The following is a 19,954-nucleotide window of genomic DNA, read 5'->3' as shown; positions in this document are numbered from 1 at the left end:
GAGGCTCAAGATGCTCTCAGTGTTCATGAAATTCCTCTGTCAAGAGATTCAGAATTGGGAAAGGTCTCCACGTTGGCTTACATACATGTTACGGGGAGATATTTAAGTCATATGGTGAAGTGGGTGTGTACATCTGGGACTGTGCATGGGTCAGGAATGTAATATGCTTTGGCTCAGTCAGTGCATAATGGGGGGCTGGCAACAGTTGTGGTCATGTTGGCCAGGAGAGGATGCTACCCGGCTCTTTGGCTTTCATCCGCAGTGCCACCAGGCCCGTCGGCTTGTATTCGGTCTCAGGCCCTTCGACGGAGGGGGACCCCAGGCCTCCGGGAAATCCATGGAGCGAGTAGAGGCCATTGATGCCTGGATGGTGAGACGGGTGGTGGTGGTGGTGGTGGTGGTGGGGGTGGTGTGGGTGGCTGGGGGATGTGGGCATACCCATGAAGCCCTGCAGGTTGCCGTGGGGATGAGGGTATGGACTCATGCAGGACGAGGGGATAGAGTCAGGTCCGAGGACACAACCAGCACCGGAACCACCGCCTCCTCCTGAAGCTGGCCCTGGCCACAGGTTGCCCTGCATCTGGACGGGAAGAGATTGGGGAAAAAAACGATTTTTAATTTGATTGAATATTTGTGTCAATGCTTCAAACTTTGCTATGACAACTTATCAAGGTATAATATCAGGAGAAGTCAGATTGAGACTACTCAATTTTATACTGCTCAGGATCAGTAATGTGCTTCCACCATTACAACATGCATGTAATGTGAGCTCTACCTGGTATGTGTCATGGCGAGGGAGAAGAGAGATATCATATGTAGCAGCAAAGTGGTTGCGGACTTCTTGAATCTTCCCGTAACGTTCCCGTTTCCTCCACTTAGCCCGACGATTCTGGAACCAAACCTTTCAAATACAAAGAGATTGAATTACAGGACATTTTCAGATGACAACACGTCTCGTTCAGGCCACAAACTCCATCCTGCTTGTAGGTATAAAATGAATAAAAAAGTATGGAGTAGTTGCCTTATGGCACATACCTGAACCCGAGCCTCTGTGAGCTCGGTCCTCAGGGCCAGCTGTTCGCGGGCATACACGTCCGGGTAGTGTGTCTTCTGAAACACTTTCTCCAGCTCCTCCAGCTGAAAAGTGCTGAACGTGGTGCGATTGCGTCGCTTCTTGTTCTTGCCTGATAAGTCAATGGAGTCAGCGATGGACTCCTGCTGTAAACCGACCCCCGGCTCCTTCAGCTTGCCGCAGCAGTCTGTGCCGATCCCAGGATAGCCCATGGTTTTTGGAGTCCCCTTCTCTCTCGCTGTGGATTAACGGACACACAAAAAGGTAAACAGTTAGGTATGTTTCAAAATAAATATGAATTCATATGCACACATTTTTTCAATGTGACTTAATCCACATCAATTTATTGTGCTGTTAGGTGCAACTTGTGTTTATTTTTTGGGTGCTGATTTTACATATGATTTTGCATTCATCAACAACAATCTGATCCTCTGTGAAATACTTGGTGCATTCTGTTTAAAAATATATTGATGTCATATTTGTTGATGATGAGGCTTTACTGGTTGAAAAAAGGGTTCAATAAGCTATGTGTTTTTTCTTTTTTTCTTATATCATTTTAGGGTCTCAGAGACTATACCGGCCCCCGAGAAGCGCCACAGCCTTTTGCATGGTAACACTGAATTATATTCATACCTAGAGGCAACTTAAATAAAATCAAGAATGAGGATAATAGAGCATCGAGAAGATACCTTCACGAATACGATGACAAGAGACGTACAACATTATGCGGAATGATGCAGTGTTTCGAGATAAATGATCTGCAACTGAATGATCAACAACTTCCCCTTTCTTTGCCTTTTTCTCATCCTAATTGTGAAACAGCGCAATTTCTCCTAGATATGGTTCATGCATGCAGTGGTCACAACCCATAAATTGTAACTTTGCACATCGTTTAAAAATCAAATAAAACACATGGTGACATCGAAGATTCTATTCTTGAGGTATATTGCTGAATCCCATTAATGTGTTTTCTTAATGTCTCCTAATTTAATTCCCAAACAAAAATCTAGCCAAAGGAGGCCAAGCTGTGAGACGCCTGAGAAAATCCACACATATCAAACATCAATCAGCACAGGCAGCCCTTATTCAGCCAAGCAGTGTTTTAATTGGATCAGCCCAGACGAGCCATACTTAGACACTGAACTCTCAGCGAGTTGCCTGGAACTAAACCCACAAGGCAATAAGAACAAAAACAAGGTTTGATTTCATTTCCATACAGTCATGTAAATGTATCTATGGGAAACTTATCGCAATCCTCATGTCCAAACATTCACATTAAGAGTAAGGCAGCTAGGATACATAATCTACAAAATATGACACATTTATATGATGAAGCGCATAAGGGTTTGAATTCGTCAGATAAACGTTCTGACCTTCACTTTCAGCAGTAAAAGGAAATGTGAAAGTCTTATTTTCCTTCCTGTTAACAGAGCATGGAAAGAGCTGCTCCCTCCTGTGTTTAGATGTTATTGTCCATGTTCATTAAGTTTAACCCTGAGCTCCCAAACAAAATCACTCTCTATCCATCTGCAGGCACTCACTCACCAGGGGCAGCCAAGACACCACTCTGCAACTCTCCTCCTTCAATATGGGCCCCAAACAGAGAGCACTTTTCATTGCAACATTAATTTCCTCATGTCCATTAGATCCAACCTCACACCACAGTTCATGCTGGAAATATTCTCCATCAAAATTGCGAACTGGAGCCGCAGGACCTTGTGTAGCTTTTACCCTGTCAAGCAGCCACATCTGCTTTGCCTACGTGGAGTCGTGGTAGACATTTAAGCTGCTTCTCTTGCAGGCCTCTTGCTCTCTACATTACCGTTTTAAGATTGTGCAATACACCACTTCCCCTTCCGCCAGTGGTTTACAAAAAGTCTTTGGAACATCCACTGATTTTAAATTCAAATAAATGAGATGAACTAAGATAGTGAAAAATTAAGCAATCTCCGACTCTTACTGTCAATTAATGGGTTTTTAACCTTTTTTACGCTGCTGAGGTGAAAAAACACTTTAAATTGTTACCATGAGGCATATTTATTTTATTCTTATTGAGAAATTGTATGTATTTGTGTTTAAAGCATTAATCTATATCAGAAATATGAATGCCGATGGAAAATTGTTGAATTGGTTACATTTTGGCTGGGATATATCGCGACGCTATCTACATTAAAAAATATATATATATATAGTTTTTTGGGAACATCAAACATTAAAACATGGAAAAAAAAGTATGTGGTAATTTAGTAAATATATTGTGAATTAAATTATAGACATTCAAATGCCAAACCCGCTGATGTGTACTAGCACAACTGAGGCATTATTCTGGGTATATGTATGCATTATTAAAATAAGCCAAGTCCTCATGACGTTTCAGACATTAATTAAAAATGTGTCGTTTTGTTATACATTTGCAAGAATGTGTGTGAAAAAAAAAGACGCAAACCAAAGCAAAACTTCAAGGTGTGAAAATGGTCAAAGGGTTTTTCATGTGTTGACCTGTCCCACCATCAGTGAACTTTCCTCCCAGCGTAGACAAAACAGGAAGACGCGTTTACTTTTGAAGGTGAAAGAGCCCAAACTCAAAACAAGATACACACACACACACACACACACACACATTCTTTCATCGTGCACATATAAAGCCCTATCACTTGGGTTTATACAGTTATATTACAAAATAGATTAAAATGAGTGTGTGTGTGTGTGTATGTGTGTGTGCATGCACATAGAGTAGGGAGGGGAAAGCTGAAACCATACATGCTTCTCTTATTAAAAATTATAAAAGTCCACTTTGAAAGGGAACAGTTGACATTGTTATCATAACTAATTGTGAGAAAGTCTCCCGGCTGTCTTTGGCAGGAACATGAATCAACCGTTGCTTATCAGCGCTCATGTGCTTTGCTTTGCCGAATCATCAACACCAATAAATAAAGTGAGAGACCTCATAATTTCTTCAGGCCTCAGACCAACATACACAACAGTTACTATACACAACCGAAACAGTTCGTTTACTTCCCAAGATGGACATTGTTACGTCGACACAGTTTTAGCGGACGCCTGCCAGCTATAACTCAAATCCACTTCCTGTTGTTCTCCATCATACAGCAAATATAATGCGTATGAAGTGAATGACAAACTACTGAATGAGAAGGAGACGCGAGAATACGCAAAATGTTGAGCCAGAGAAGCTGACAGCTAACTAGCCTAATGACACACCCAACTTGCTGCCAGGCTGACCTTTGACCCCTCTCCCTTTACATCAAGGACTGTCAAGTTAAAGAAAACTTGTTGACATTTTAATCACAAGAAACTTTGCATCCAGTAAAAATCCAGTCACACTTTAGTGTAATAATAAGTTAGAGAGCCTGTAATTAAAAAAAGAAGATAGAAATTTCTAACTGATAAGAATTTGAAATATGATCCATGGGATTTGTTTAAGTTGGTGTCTTACTATTATTCAATTTGGCCGCTTTTGCTGAGCAGTATGACACTATTTTACTTTGAAAATGTCAAGGTTTGCAGCACTAAAGACATTTAAGCTAACCAACTTTTTCTATAATAATAATAATATCAATAATAATAATAGCCTGCTACCTTATTCAGTGTGTTCTCGATAAATTGTGCGCTGTTACCAGCAAAGACAAATAGTTCTTGCAAATATAAAAACAAACCAAGGTTCATTATTGTGTCGGACGAAGTTTTTAACGATCTCGTTGTTGCTACTATTTTCTGTATTGCCCAGTTGCTCTTTGCTTATTCTTCTATAAGGAATACAAATACAAGAAATACAATGTAAAGGATCTCTAAATTACCTTCGGAGTTGTTTTCATAAAACGTCGACTTGCCGCTGATCCCCGTCCCCTTCTGCTCCTGGCTAATACTGTCCATGAACTTATTGTGTTTGGACGGAGAGCCGGGCGGGTTCACGGGCGCAGCGCCGTGCGTAAAGTCCGCCGCGCCATCCCCGAACCGGCCCATGGCGGCGGCGTACAGGTCCCCGCGCAGGCTGAGGCGGTGAGTCGGGGGGTGAGGAGAAAGATGCGGGGGCTTCTGCAGCTCGTCGCAGGGGAGGAAGGAGCCGGAGCCGCGGCCGTGCTCCAGTCCAGGGGAGTTGTCGGGCGTCCTCCTGCTGGTCTGCGGAGAGAAAGGCAAACAACTCTCCGTGTCCATCTTCCAGCTCCAGCAGGCAGGATAGACAACAGAGACTGGGAGCTGATAGTGTGGGCGCCGGAGTGAAAGAGTTTTTTTTTTTTTTTTTTCTTCGTCTGTGTTCATGTCAAGTGGGTGGGATTTAACAGATCAGAAACAAAGACCCGTGAAACCGGGGCTGCGTGTGTGTGTGTGTGTGTGTGTGTGTGTGTGTGTGTGTGTGTGTGTGTGTGTGTGTGTGTGTGCGTGTGTGCGTGTGTGAGTGTGTGTGTCCGTTTGCAGCATCCAGCAGTCTGATATAATCCGCCAAAAATTCAATCACGTGTGGTTTCTGTTCCTCCAATTAACCATTTAATTCCTATTTCATATATTGTTATGGGTCTAATCAGCAAATCAAGCAGGACAGGAGAAGCACACACACACACACACTCTCACACACACAGATACGCAATAAAATGTCCGACTAAAAACATTTCTCCTGAAGGCCACTGGTGATACAGTTTGTTATTTGTTTAATCTTGCTTTTTTTTATGTAAATATTCACTGAATTTAGTTTATTTCATTAAACACAATATTTCCTTTGATGCGCTTTTAATACGATATGAACTGATACTTTCTTCCTTTTTATTCAGAAATTAAGTGCTGGACTTATATCACCGATGCATTCTTCTACTGCGGATAAATACGTGCTTACTAAGTGGTCGTTTACCGCTAAAACCCGAAAAAGGAAGATTTTATTTGCCCAGATGTTACATTATAAAACAACCAGTTCACTGTTGTTCGACACAAATTGCTCTTTAAAAATGTCTCATTAAAAACATATAGCAGAGTAATTTAATTAGAAAGCGGGTGAAAACCGTTTCCTGACAAGTCCAACACATCTGGATAAGGGTTTAGACAAATTGATACGCAAACACCCTCATCAGATATTAACAACTAATTAACGAAAACATAAAAACAATATATGAAAATGAATCTATATCACTTATTTAACTTTCCACTCGCTGTAGTGTTTTTTTTCCATCGCTTTGGTTTTTGAACGCGACGGCATTTCACTGAAATATTAAAGTCACATGTCACAATTTCGATCTCTATATGTAAAATAAGATATAGTTCTAATCGTCACTATATCTTAATAATATATAGAGATCAAAATTAGTATTTCTATTATCTAAGAAAAATAAACAATATATTTCTTACTACTTACTTAATTTGTAAAATACTTGTTCGATCATGTAGGTTGATCATCAGAAAAAAAGGCAACATGTAGGTTATCACAAATACGGAGATCAAATGGATAAACATCAATTTGTTTCCGTACATTATCGATGTGTCTGCTCGATTCGTGCAGAAGCTGCACTTCACTTCAGCTCTAAGCCTTGGTGCTGATTTCCTGTGGTTGTGATGAATAATACTCAATGTCTCCCCGAAATGATGGAAAGGGCAAAACAATACTAAGGAAAAACATAATATTTCTCTACTTGCAGTGAAATACAGTTTTAATTAATGCTATATTAAATTTGTATGGGTCTATACTTGAATCACTTGACATTTGTTTGAGTAAAAGTCTTCCATATATAGTAAAATAGCAAAACCTTGAAAGAGAGCGGAAAAAATATGCTTTGGTTGTGAAACTGTGTGTGTTCTTCCTTTTTTTCCACACAGCTCAAGACTGAATATGTTCAGAAAGAGTTTGTTTCACTGGTTAGATATAAAAGGGCTTTTGATACATTATCTCTAATCTAGACAAACTTCATCTAAACACAGTGCACTTACCAGAATCAGAGGCGGCACCAATGCTTTTGGGGACAGCTCACCATCTCCGTGGATACCTGAGGCCACGCGCGGCTCAGCTGATGGACAAGTCTGTAAACATGGGCTCCATTTGGGCTGAGAGGCCTCATAAGCCTCATTTGATTCCATTTTGAGCTCTGAAATATCAAAGTGTCCCGGCAGCGTTATACATCCAGGGGAAAAAAGGCTGCACCGAGAAATATGGAGCTTACATGGCATGTGATTGATGGCTCCAGTCAGTTAAAATGAATGCTCGACTCATTGTTTTCGACAAGTTCCTGAACAATAAAAGTCAATAAACCAACGAGAAACAAGCTTGAATTCTAATTACAACCTGCATCACTCACCAACGTGCAGATATAACTCTAATAAACAATAACAACACTGCTGTCTGACACTCATAATGTGGTCATGGACCAAAGGAAAATTCCAGTCTCCATCTGGTCACCAATTGTAATGACACGGCTGCTCATGTGGAGAGGAAGAGCGGCTTTAGGTTTAAAGTGATTAGTGACCTCAGATATGAGGCCTAATGACATTTATGTGTAACATGACTTAGATTAACATGTTCGGGTCTGCCGAGCTCAGTTCCTGAAAACGATCACGCTGTCATGTTAATCACAACCACGGTGCCACTCTTTACCTCCTCACACTCTTGAGCCTCTCCGTCCCCCGTAAACTTCAACTTGGGGCGTAGTTGCCAGCATCTATCAAACTGTCCGACTGATCACCATTAAAAACCCTCATAATTCGGTTAGTGGGAGAGTATATGTTCTAGAATGTACACACGGGGAGGCGGCGCGCGGGGGGGGGGGGGGGTGCATATACGTTCCTCAAATCTCGTGTCAAGCATGTCCTCTGTGGCCCGAGGCAGCCGAGCACTCTTGAATTCACAAAACCCAGCTGAGTAAATGCATTCCAGAAATGTGGGCAAGAGGAAGAACGTCTGTTCTGTGATCTCGGAGCCGCTGCAGGTAAAAGTGTTTATATGCATATTGCATGAAGAGAGCGTACATGCAGAGGATTACGGGTATGTTATTTGCTTAGGAGTCACAGTCTCCAATGGGTCTGTGTTGACATGTGTGCTGTGGTTTGCCTAATTACACTGGTAAATGGGGTAGTGGTAGAGGTTGGCGTTTGTGTGTGTGGGGGGGGGGGGGGGGGGGGCTGAATGGTCCAACTTTCAGGATAAAATACACATGCAAGTATCTGCAGCATCAAGCAAAACAAAGCATTTGTCCTTTAAAAAATAATGTGAAAACTACGGCTGAATCCTCCCTCAGCGAGAGAGGGCATTCTATCTCAGCCTGCTTGCTGTGAAAGCAGCTGCACTTAAAAGCAGTTAAATGGCAGAAAATATCAACTTGCTGTCCATACCATGACCAGCTCCACTCTATGCTCCCTGCGGTCCCAAACCCTTGTCCTCCCAGCCTGTCCTGGGCATGACCCCGCACAGGAAATCAGTTCAGCCTGTTGGGAGTCCCAGGTCTCCCCCCGCCGCCTCCCGGCTCTGGGCACAGACAGCATGGATAAAGGTGACCCTGCACTCTCACCACGCACCCTGCGGCCCTTGGGCTAAAGAGCTGCTTCCATCCCTCCCTCCGCTACATCCTCTCTGCCTGTCAGTCTGCAGGGCGTTGTCACACCCTGTTATACACCTTACATCCTTACACACACAACTTAACGTCCCTTAAAACCCAGGCTTGAATGTGTGCACGCAGGCACAACTGCCTTCCTTAGGTAAACTTTCAGGACGTTAAAAGTTACTGTGGTGATTCTGTGATTTGTTTTTATTTGTGAATAATGTCTGGCATGCGGGTAGAGAGAGTAAACAAAGATCTGACCTTTCCAGTGTGATCCCAAAACAGTGTGTGGAAGAAGACATTATTAAGATTGACCTGCCAGATGTATACCAACATAGACAGAGTCCGCAAGAATGAACTGGTGTTCTGTACTTCACACAAGCTGCCTGTCTTTGTCTGACTATCATTGCCTGGGGTCTTTCCTCTCACGTACAGGGTAGCGATTCAACCTGAGGTTTGCATTAGAATAGGAGAAGGATGGCTAATTTAATTAGCCGCCATGAATGCACAGAGATGATCCCATATGCAGAGCCAGGGCTCCTCTCTGAGGCCTCCCTCACATCCTCCAGTTCGTGTCCAGAAGCTGCACAGCCAGCTGAGGACTTGATTGGCAGCTGCTGACCCTGGGGTCGGCCGGCTGGAGAGATGCATTCTGGGAAGCTTAAGTTGCTCTGCTGTAGCAAAGGGGGTTGAGGTTTCGAAGGGAAGTGGGAAGTGGTGTTGCTGTCCCCCGTCTGACCTCGCATCAGGCGTCATGGAGCACACTGAAGCCCAGTGAGTGAGAGCAGCAAGTCAGGATCCACAGCCACAACACACATGAGATGAGCTGGGTACATATCTGTCAGAAGACAAGGGACAAAGACTTACACTGGCCAACGTTAGGGAAAAAAGAGATGGTTAGTGGTATTGTTTTGGTTAGAACTTTACTGTGTGATTTTGTTTTTCTACACAGCTCTGCAAGATCATAAAACATTACAAAGTCAAAGCATTGCAATATTTTTCCCTGCAGGAAAGATCGTGACATATTAAACTACTCAGTTAACCCCCCGGTGAACTTCAAACCAAAAGCGCCTCTTGTTCGACAATGAAGACAAACTAACAAAGACAAGCACTGCAGCTTTTGTTAATCAAAAATTGGAAATGTTCTTTGCTTGATTCATCCTAAAAGATTTGCTGCAGCGACACATGTTGCGTGTTGCTCTCTTGCTGGAGTTTCGGAAATTGGGAGCACTTAGTTTAAATCCAAGACAGAAGTAAAAACACCACTTGCTGACGATACACCTTTGATATGCTGTAATAAATGACTCAATTACTGGTTAATAGCCTACATTATTTACTAATTCCTTATAGATTGGATTTAAGCCTTTAATAAGAACAATGATTTGTGAGGTTTGGGGAAAATCCTCTTGAAGCGTTACCCTGTTTTCTTTTTATATTACATGAGGGAGACTCTTCACTGGACTGTTTGACCAGTCACCTTCTGGAACAGGGCAGAACGGAATGTGGACCAAAATCTAGTTTGAGATTATCAATGTCTATAACTGGAGATTTGTGGAATTATCATTATCTCCTTATAATAATTGAATTATTTACAGGTGACTGACTAGCTTTTGCAGATGGATTAAATTGAGAAAGTCCTTAATCCTTATTATTGACTAACAATAATAAATTACATACTTGGGTTTTCAATTGCAGACTTGATGGCTGGTTGAGTTCATCCTTGGTGAATTTGAAGATGTTTACACAACAAGGCAATACAAGAATTAATGTTATTAATAGAAAATTACTGATAGGGCTGTACGGTTTGGCCCAAAATGATATCAAGATAGTAATTTTCATTTCAGTCGATATCACATTTATCACGATAAATGTCGTAAGATTATTTATTTTTAGTTTAGAGACTGATTTCTTGTCCTGAGTGAAGGTTCTGGTTTTAAACTCTTTGTTATGGACAGACAATTTGATAAACGGCAAAGGATTTAACAAATGTGAGGTAGATCAATTATGTGTCAAAAATCCTAACCGATTTGCACAATACATATGTAATATATTGATATTTATTGAGTTCCTTGTTATATCGCTATTGATGAAAATTAAATGGCGATAATAATTGGACTTATTTTATTGCCCAGCTCTGATAACTAATATGTTAATAAGCACTAGAGAAAAATGTATTACCAATTACTGAAACCACACTTTTCAGTAAACTTTTTCATAAAGCGATGATATAAGCTGCCTTATCTTGCAAATAAGAATACGCAAGCATATAAAGAAACCCCCTGAGCACAAGTCAAGTTATTAAAGTCTCCTACTAGTCGGTGGTGATGGAACGTACCAAAGCAGTGAACTACAGGCAGGTTCATCACTTTTTTGGGTCACCTGGAAACATTTCTGTGTTTGCATGTGTTGTGACTTTTTGCAGCACACGTCGTCAAATTGATTAAGATGTTTTGAGAATTTGATTGTGTTGTGACTTTTTGCATCTCTTCATTTGCATGTGTCATCAAATTTATGAAGTTGTTTTCTGAATTTGCGCGTGTTTTTTCTATTAGCTTGTGTTTGCTTAATTAGCAGAGCCTTGGGCTCTCTCTCTCTCTCTCTCTGCCACCGTATAAAGTGGTTAAAAAACTTCATAGGAAGAGTGAGAATTATCTGACTCCTTTTCAAAGTGATGGGATCTTCTTTTTAAATAAATTTAATTTGGATGATATGACATTTTTTTAAAAGGCTTTATGCTAGCCTACCTTCTAGGAATGGCAACATAGTGGAAGGACCCTTACAGGTGCTAGCTTAAATTCAGACATGCTATCAGTTTAATAAGAGTAATGAGTGTGTGTGTGTGTGTGTGTGTGTGTGTGTGTGTGTGTGTGTGTGTGTGTGTGTGTGTGTGTGTGTGTGTGTGTGCGTGCTTGAGTGTGGTCCTGGTTGTGAAGGCTCGGTCTGTCGTGGTGATGAATGCCTCAGCTCCGCGCTCACTGCCGCTTTAATGAAGGACAGACCGGTGCTGCCTCAATCTTTTACCGCTGCTCGGTGCGCACGATCTACACACACGCACACGCGCGAAAACGCACCTTAGCAATCGGCACAGGCCCCGGTACAGAGGACACACGCCAGTGCTGAAAATAAATGATCCCTAATGTGTTTTGGAGCGGACCTGTTGGGCGGCGACGCATGAGTATGACGTAGACAAAACACACACGAAAAAAGCCATTAAAACAGATTTGTCATTTATTTAAATGTAAGCGTATTTAACTTGAATTGTTCACATTTAGAACCACGTAAGCCTGTCGAGCCCCCCCCCTGCTCTATCTCACGGACTTGTATTTAGGTAACCCTAGACATCGTGCTCAAACCCGAGCTAGCTGCTTCTCATCCTCTTTAGCAGCGCAGGCTCAAATAAGCTAACATTAGATTAGAGATGGTCAATAAAGTGTATTTCCTGGAGGTGGGAGAATACGTTTTTCTGGGTTCAGCCTCCGTCTGCCTCGGCCTTTCTATGGCCAAGTTTGAGAAGGTTCTGAATTAGCCTCATTCTGGGTGATTTAGGTCGACTATTGAATGAGAAGTAGGCTAATTTAACTAGTTAAATACTGCATGGACTCTGAGGCGTTAGGGATGAGATCTCTTGTCTTGTTGATGGTGTGTTTTTCTCTAGTTTTTTCCTCATTTTTAAAATAGCCTCCTGGACTTGGAATAGCGGGATTGAAGATCAGGGTCCAGATCCATTGGACAGGAGCTTTCTCTGGTTTCAGGTGAGTGAATTCAAAGTGCCTGCAAAACACTTAGCACCTGTTTTCATCCTGATGCCAGTCATTAATAAATGTATAATATTAATTTAGCCTACATTACACTTATAATGAAAGGCTTAATAGAATATATACATTTGTTGAAGGCTTAGCCTTATTTATTTATTTGTCTATTTATTTGTCAGGATACTTCTCTATCCAAATAGAGTTAACCTATATTCTCCAAACCAACTTTTTTATCGTGAGTAAAAATGTTAAAACCTCAAATACTACTGCGTACATTTCAAAAAAATACTCGCTTATAGAGAGACAATCTGTTTGTGGTTAATTTGTAATAGGCCACTTCTTATTTGACCTACAGTGTTTAAAACTAGATCCATTTTTGCCTTTGCAGTTAGCTGAATATTTGAACCGTAGTTATTGATCCGTTCCTTCGTTACACAATAGCGCATACAAACTATACCATTCGTTGGATACAGTTTTTTTTTCCGGATTACCTTTCGGGTTATCGACCTTTTACCTACATTTTGACATTATAATGCAAAGATTAGTTATGATTAAAGATCGTTGTTCAAAACATTTACAGATTTTTGTGACAGCTGGAAATTACAGATTATAAATTAAAGCGAGCCAACTAACGAAAGACGAACTTTAAATTTTGATCCGACTTCACGGTGAGTTTTGATGTTGTACAACAATAAATGTAATATTTTAAAATAGAGGAAAATAATAATCTTCTCATAATAATAACATTATTATTGGCTGGATAATTCAAGAAGAACAACTGAAAGGAAATGTACGACGTGAAATATAAACAACATGACGTCAAATAAATTAAAAAACAAATTAGGGACATATATCGAAACGAAACAGAAAGGGCTACAAAATAAAAAATCAAAGTTTTGGTCTGTCTTCATATACACCTTGAGACCGTTTTCAACCTGTTAAATTCGCACAACAATGATAAAATAATCTGTAATATTCGGCATATATCGTCACTATTTTACTCATTTTTACCGACACATCCTCGATAACTTATTTCTGTAAAATCGAGCAAAATTTATAAATGAATGTAAGCCCTACAATCTTAATAGAACTCCATGATCGTCAGGGAAAACGGATTATTATTTTCTGCTGTCACATATGTCATGTAAAGGCGTATTGACATATCGATAATCAGTAGTCTGTGGATCCGTGTGTGTGACAGGCTGTGATTTCTCTGGCTCGTGACACACACACACGGGTCTGGAATCCTACGGCCCCAGACCGTGCAGGACCTGGGGCTTCATATCTCCAGCGCAGCGGGAGAAAGTGTCCCCGGTGCTCCACCGGCTTTCTCTCATATTTGGAAAGATCCTCTCGGTTGTTGTCTGGAGAAATAGTCCGCGGAAGAGCATAACATTTCTTTCCTCGGGATGCCCCCACAACGAGTTCAGCTGAGGGGAGAAAATTACAGTTTGAAATTATAACCAAATTAATGTGCTCATATTTCTCTCTTGCTATCTGTGGCTATCTGAGGATTTGTTGAAGCTGTGATATTTAATAGGTTTTACAAATGAGTCGAGGTGGGGCCCACAAGCCCATGTAAATCTAGAATAGCTCCAAAAGAGAGAGAGAGAGAGAGATAGATAGATAGATAGATAGATAGATAGATAGATAGATAGATAGATAGATAGATAGATAGATAGATAGATAGATAGATAGATAGATAGATAGATAGATGTGCGGATGTTTTCTCGTAGAGTACTGTTAAGGAGAGAAATTTGTTTGCAACATTTAAATGTTTCCTATTCAGCAACATATCACTTTCCCCATGACCGAATTTAAAAGCAAATTTAACAGTTTGCATTTAGAAAGGTTTCTGCAGATCAGAATAATACAGGTCAGAAATCTAACTAATAAAAACCACACAAAAATTTAAACCAAAGTGCATACATTGTTTATTTGTGATTTATTTATTCATTTGAACAATACAGCAAGTCATGAGCATTTTTTCAAATCCATACGATTATTGCGTCTGATATTATAAAACGCCAAGATTAGCTCATTTCCACAGCCGACATAATTGACCTGATGCAATGCAAAATAGCTTATTTTGTAGGGCTATATTTATTACAGTTTAGCTAAAAACCTGTTTTTGTGGCATACAACATTTATTAATGGATTAATGTATCGGTGAAAATAAAGTAGTGACTGTTGTGTGAGAGGATCAGTTCTTATATCTGCTGAATGCCAAACCCCCTGGTGCAGTGCAGTCCTTTGTTCCTGTCCAATCAGATACAGCTGTACAAGCCAAACTCCACAGGGAGAGCTGGGGTCATCCTCCCAGCGGATGCTCAGGCCCATCCTGCTACTGGTGCCCTGAGGGCCTGGGCACAGAGCACGACCCCCCAAACAGCCACCCAGACACTGGCTATAATGCCCCCCTTCACCCACAGTTCACTAGTGGCGGGTGGTGTTTTGTTGTTTTCATCCTCATCCTCTTTCATTTTTATCAGCCTGGAGAATTTGGCTGAATATACGGTTCTACATGCACGTGCATGCTCTTCTGATGGACTAATGGAGCAAATATAAAAACTGCACTTCTACTTGACACCGATTGTGCAGTCTCCAAACTGTAGAGTAAAGTACATGGAGAGTATCTGTTTCCATCAACACATGTGCTCAGCTATTATCTAAGGGAAACGCTTCACACTGCTAAAGCTGGCCCCGTTGTTTACTTATCAGAAGATCTCAGGCAAAAGATGAGGTCTGTAAGTTAAAGGAACTCTGACACATCTGAACGAGACCGTCACAACTCTGCTGGGGAAGAGCAGACCAGCATAACGAATCGGGCCGAGTGGAGTTCCACCAAGAAAGGACATGTGAGAGTTTTGCCTGTTTAGAAAGAGAAAAAGCAAATGACCTTGGGGGCTGAAGTGGCTGGATTGAAAATAAACTGTTTGGAATTGCTCTGCACATTGAGGAATAGAAAGCAGCTGCAAAAATCCGAACTGACTCACTTGATTTCTCTGTGATTTGGAGGAGCTTTCAGCAGGCCCATCACACTAACCTCTAGGCCCAGAGCAAAAAAGCACGAGTCGCTGTGTTTTCAACGTGTCCCCACTTTCTCAGAAGAGATAATTGTGCTCCTGGAGTTTCAAGTAAAAGACTAAACTGTTCGACTGGACATGAAGAGTAGCAGCCCCACAACCAGACTGGAGAGCTGATGCACAAGTGAGATAATTTGAGGCCCGTGACAAGTGATCAGGAAAGTTTAAGGGACTTAGGTTGAGGATAATGAAGGCTGTAGCGGGCTGGAGACGTCTGCACCAAGTTTCAGAAAATCTAATTTATGGCCACTTCGCAGCAGCTGGATTTGCACTTCCGACCAGGGGATAGCATTTCCAAACACCACGGAGAAGGCTGATGGATAAAGTTGGTTGCTCTTGCTCTCTTGCCTGTCTCCGACACACTAATGTACTTTATGTTTATACAGACACACAAACATGTTCACATAGAGCATAAGAAATGCATTTAAGACTAAGAGATCCAGCACAAAATCTCATTTTGTACAACTTTACCTAAATAAATATGAAACTTGTATTTTGCCACTATATATTTTTTTCAAAGTCTTCTCGCTCTTCCTTTCTGTACTCAACTCTTTGGTCAGTGGACGGTGCATGGGGGCCATTGAGAGGGAATAGCACTTGTTTTGATGTTTTTATATGTCATGTCTTGGTATTCTGGAGCTAAATAATCGAGAAACTCACCAAGCCAGACTTATAAAACATCAGTCGTTAATACCACTGAGATCTACATTCTGGAGCTACTCCACTGATCGTAAATTGGAGACTGACTTTGAGGTCTATACTATGAACCTGAAAATACGTCTATTTAATGAACAATCCATCGGCCTTTGTGTCTTTTCCTGTTCGTTCTTCAGGGAGCTGAGCCGTGGCATCTCAGATTATAGCCATGAATACTGACTGCTCTTCTTGTTTTTGTCCACGCGAAACAAAGGTACACGTTCCCCTAACACAGACAGAATCTGTCCTGGGGCGAGAAGGAAAATCGTATTTGACATCTGAAATTCAGCGCCGTATCCCAGCAAGGATTTTAAGCCCTGCAATGGAAAGTGTAGTCAGCTGCAGCCATGATGTGAGCCACATTTCACTGACTTGGCTTGGAAGGGAGTAGGAGTGTGTGTGTGTTTTCGGGGGGGGGTAATCTTGCAACAACCTCGATGGGAAAAAAAAGCCAAAGCCTAGCACTTACACTTGATCCTCCCCTGCCTGCTAGTGTGCACTATTATTCTCAATCGTCAGCTGCGGCACTCTCACTTTATAAACCTCTTATCCAGTGGGCCTGAGATTACCAAAACGTTTGGTAACCAGATAGCCCAGACTAAGACAAGGCTGTTGACACTACCAGCCTCATTTTTCAATCGCTCTCACTTGAATCGCTGTCAACCCAAAAAGCGACAGAGTGATGGCTGTTGTTCGTCTAAATCCTCTTTAACAGATAAATCATCGATTTCATGGACGCTCGTCTCCTCAGTGGTTCTCTTTGTCAGATGATTTGCTGGCGTTGTGCTGGAAAGTAAACCAGCTACCGCATATTAGTCAAAGCTGACTTTAAGAGAGGCTGGGAGAGTGGAAGTGACCACTGTCCCCTTGGTTTGGAGACCTGACAGTGAACTCTGAGAGGCCAGCCACCCCCCAGACAGCTACCCCTGCGGCCTCCAGTCTCCATTATCCAGCCACAGCCTGGGGACCAATCACCCCGGCTGCCCTCTCTGTCTCTCTTTTTCCCCTTTTCTCCCTCTCTCTTTCACTATCTGTCTCCCTCACTCTCTCTCCCCCTTCCCCTTCCTCTGGTTTTCTCTCTCTCCGGGCTCTCTTTGCTCTGTGCTTTCAAGAGCTCCCTGTGTCACCAGACTGATTAAAACAAACACTGACCCTATTTTGGTATCTAATCCAATTGTGCTCTTTTTCTTCTCACCGGCCCTGGAGCACGCAGCGTATTAGGTATCCTGGGAGCCACATGCCCCCCCCCCCCTGTGACTGATCTTAGATTTCAAACACTCAGGAGCCTCACATATGGTGGGCAAAGAGTAAATAAAGTCTTATTAAACTCCCTTTTAGCACAGGTCGTAAACAGCATTTGGCGTACATTTGGATCGTGATCGCAATTAGATGCACGAACAAAGTGATGGGTGTGCGTGTGCGTGTCTCTGTGCTCACGGCCCCTTGCATGACTGTTTGTCAGTTGTAGTTTAAGCGTATAGAGGGATGGAACTGCAGGTTTCAGAGAGCTAGCCCTGCTGGTGAGGGTGCGGCGTGGGGGGTTATTGAGAGAAGACTGCTGTTTATTGTTTTATTAACAGGGGCATGTTGGCCTCATCAGGTCAGGGCTTTACCTCTGACCCCGAGGAAAGAGACGAGAGAGCAGCAGCCTTTTGTGTATCAAACAGCAACTGTGCCCATTGAAGTCTGTGCGTGTGTGAATGTTTTGACAAAGTGTTGCTATTCGTTTTCATTCTAGCACGGCTTCCACCCCAGCAAGTTCCCCTTGCTTTGTCTTGTGCTGTTGTATTGGAGAGCCAGAATATATTTCCTGTTTATTTAATTGATGTGATGCCATCTTTGGTTAAAGCCAGTAGCCAGTGTTTGTTTTGTCTGGCCCGCTAACTTCAGTGCTGGAATACCATTTGTATCCGTTGATGATATCAGATGTTTGTAAGTACAGGGCTGCAGTCTGCACGCTGTGTAATTAAACTCAGAGTTTCTCTTTCCTATCAGCTCAAGAATTTTAAGGATTAACAGTGAACTTACCAGGAAGATGACACATGTACCGTGTCATCTATAGATAGACATGCTGGTGGATGTGGATGTTGAATTGGTTGAATGGTTGTGCAATGCGTGTTTCTGAACGGTGAGTCTGAAACACAAAGTCTGAGCGATGTAATTTAAAGCTTCGACCCTGCCTGTCATCCTCACTGTGTCACACACTGAAGCACAGTGACATTAATGATACCACCTAGTGGTGATAAATGGCTATATCAACAATAAGTTGTATGTCCTGCATTTTGAATCCACTCTTTTTTAACACATGAACAGTGAATACCAATGTCTGTCATTTGTTTATGGTGAATGCCCAAATGATTATATATAAAGAGTGAAAATCAAGTTCAGTATATTATTAGATGATATAAATATATTTGGCGGTCGGAAAAATTAAGGTTCAGGTTCACGGTCAAGTTCAGGTATTTAGTTTTGAACATTTTACTATTGGTGGAATGTAGCCATTTCTAGTTATATGTAATGAGCTTCTATTCCACTACATTGGCAGCTTTAGTCAGTCATTACTTTAGCCTACAGATTTATATTGATTTATTAAATGTGATGCTTTCTTTCAGCTTAAACTACTCATTAGTATGTACAAGATTTGAGCAGCTACATCTGAAGAAATCCAATAAATTGCATAATAATTCTGCCATTATAACACTATGACACTTTTAGGGGCTTTTTTTTTTTTTTGCATTATAAGTTATTTTGATGATTTAAATAAAACTTGCAAATACATTTAGCTAAATAACATTTTCAATACATAACTAACATTCTCTGTACAACACTGCTTGAGTATTCTATATATTACAGTATTGCTGCTTTTCTCAAGTAAAGGGTCTTAACACTTATTCCAGCATTGTGTGTCCCTTCCATCTCCTGTAAATATGCAGAACAAGGTCCTGTAAGTGATAAATACTCTGAACCTGAATATACCTATGGATACTGTACTTACTGGTGTATAAAGATCATGCAGCTTCTCAAAGTTCTTTTTAAAGTTTGCACATATATCTTGGGCCGGGAGTGTAACAACTTGCAGCCAGACAAACGACCTGTCAGAGAGGCACCTTCAATATATGGAAACCAGCTTTGATTACAGCCAGAGACTCCTTTTGTGGGTCTTGTGAATTATGGCCAATTACGTTTACCCGCTTATAATAATCATTCGTTTTCTCGACTGTCACTAGGAAAACCTTGGAGTTGCTATTATACCTACAACTTCAGTAGGCGACTACAGTTTGAAATATATGGCGATAAGCATTCCCACTAATGGCCATGGAGCTCAGAGCAAAGGCGGTTTTTATAGAGCCCAGAACTGTACATCAAACCGCGAGACTAGCCAGGTTTTATGACCAGGTCATTTCACCCCGTACTCTGTTGTTTATGGCTTTAATGGCAGGCTGTTGCCAGTTTTCATGGCTGCTGTGGCGGATTTTAACTCAGGCAACATGCTGCTGACCCCAAAGTTGAGCATCTTTACAGCGAGAATGACACTCTTTCTTTATCACGTGAGCCGTCCTGTCAGGGCAGCAGCTTGTGAAAAGCACGCTAAAACATCGGGGATCAGTTCTTGTCTCTGCTCTTAGCCTGCTGGAGGGCTTTGCTATTGCTTCACATAAACACACAGCACAATCCAACAGAGACATCAGGCTCTTGTCGGCCTGTTCCCAGATCGATAATGAAATGGAGTGTGAAGAAAACAAGAAGATAAATGAAATAGTGGCAGGAGGGGAGGGCGAGGAGAGAATGAGACTGCGAGCACTGATAATCAATGGCGGC

The 19,954-nt window shown here is 41.7% G+C and overlaps 1 protein-coding gene across 1 annotated transcript; it reads right to left on the bottom strand.

Moving 5' to 3' along the window:
• Window positions 1-211: 211 nt before the first annotated feature.
• alx3 (ALX homeobox 3) lies at window positions 212-5,350 on the bottom strand. The gene is made up of 4 exons (XM_062392850.1): window positions 4,888-5,350; window positions 1,036-1,310; window positions 776-901; window positions 212-580 (listed from the first exon to the last, which is right to left on the bottom strand). Exons 1-4 carry the CDS (start codon window positions 5,348-5,350, stop codon window positions 212-214), a joined length of 1,233 nt encoding a protein of 410 aa, XP_062248834.1.
• Window positions 5,351-19,954: the final 14,604 nt, after the last annotated feature.

The sequence above is a fragment of the Platichthys flesus genome, chromosome 7 (genome assembly GCF_949316205.1).
Source record: "Platichthys flesus chromosome 7, fPlaFle2.1, whole genome shotgun sequence".
NCBI lineage: Eukaryota > Metazoa > Chordata > Actinopteri > Pleuronectiformes > Pleuronectidae > Platichthys > Platichthys flesus.
The sequence above is the reverse complement of the archived record's forward strand: the minus strand, read 5'-3'. Positions and strand labels throughout refer to the sequence as shown.

What these genes read in the sequence shown, in the direction of transcription:
- alx3 (XM_062392850.1), bottom strand. Translation starts at nt 5,350, where the DNA reads ATGAACACAGACGAAGAAAAAAAAAAAAAAAAAACTCTTTCACTCCGG. An exon ending in TTATGAAAACAACTCCGAAG is followed by an intron (nt 1,311 to 4,887) that starts GTAATTTAGAGA and finishes GTTAATCCACAG; the next exon opens with CGAGAGAGAAGGGGACTCCA. An exon ending in TCACAGAGGCTCGGGTTCAG is followed by an intron (nt 902 to 1,035) that starts GTATGTGCCATA and finishes TGTATTTGAAAG; the next exon opens with GTTTGGTTCCAGAATCGTCG.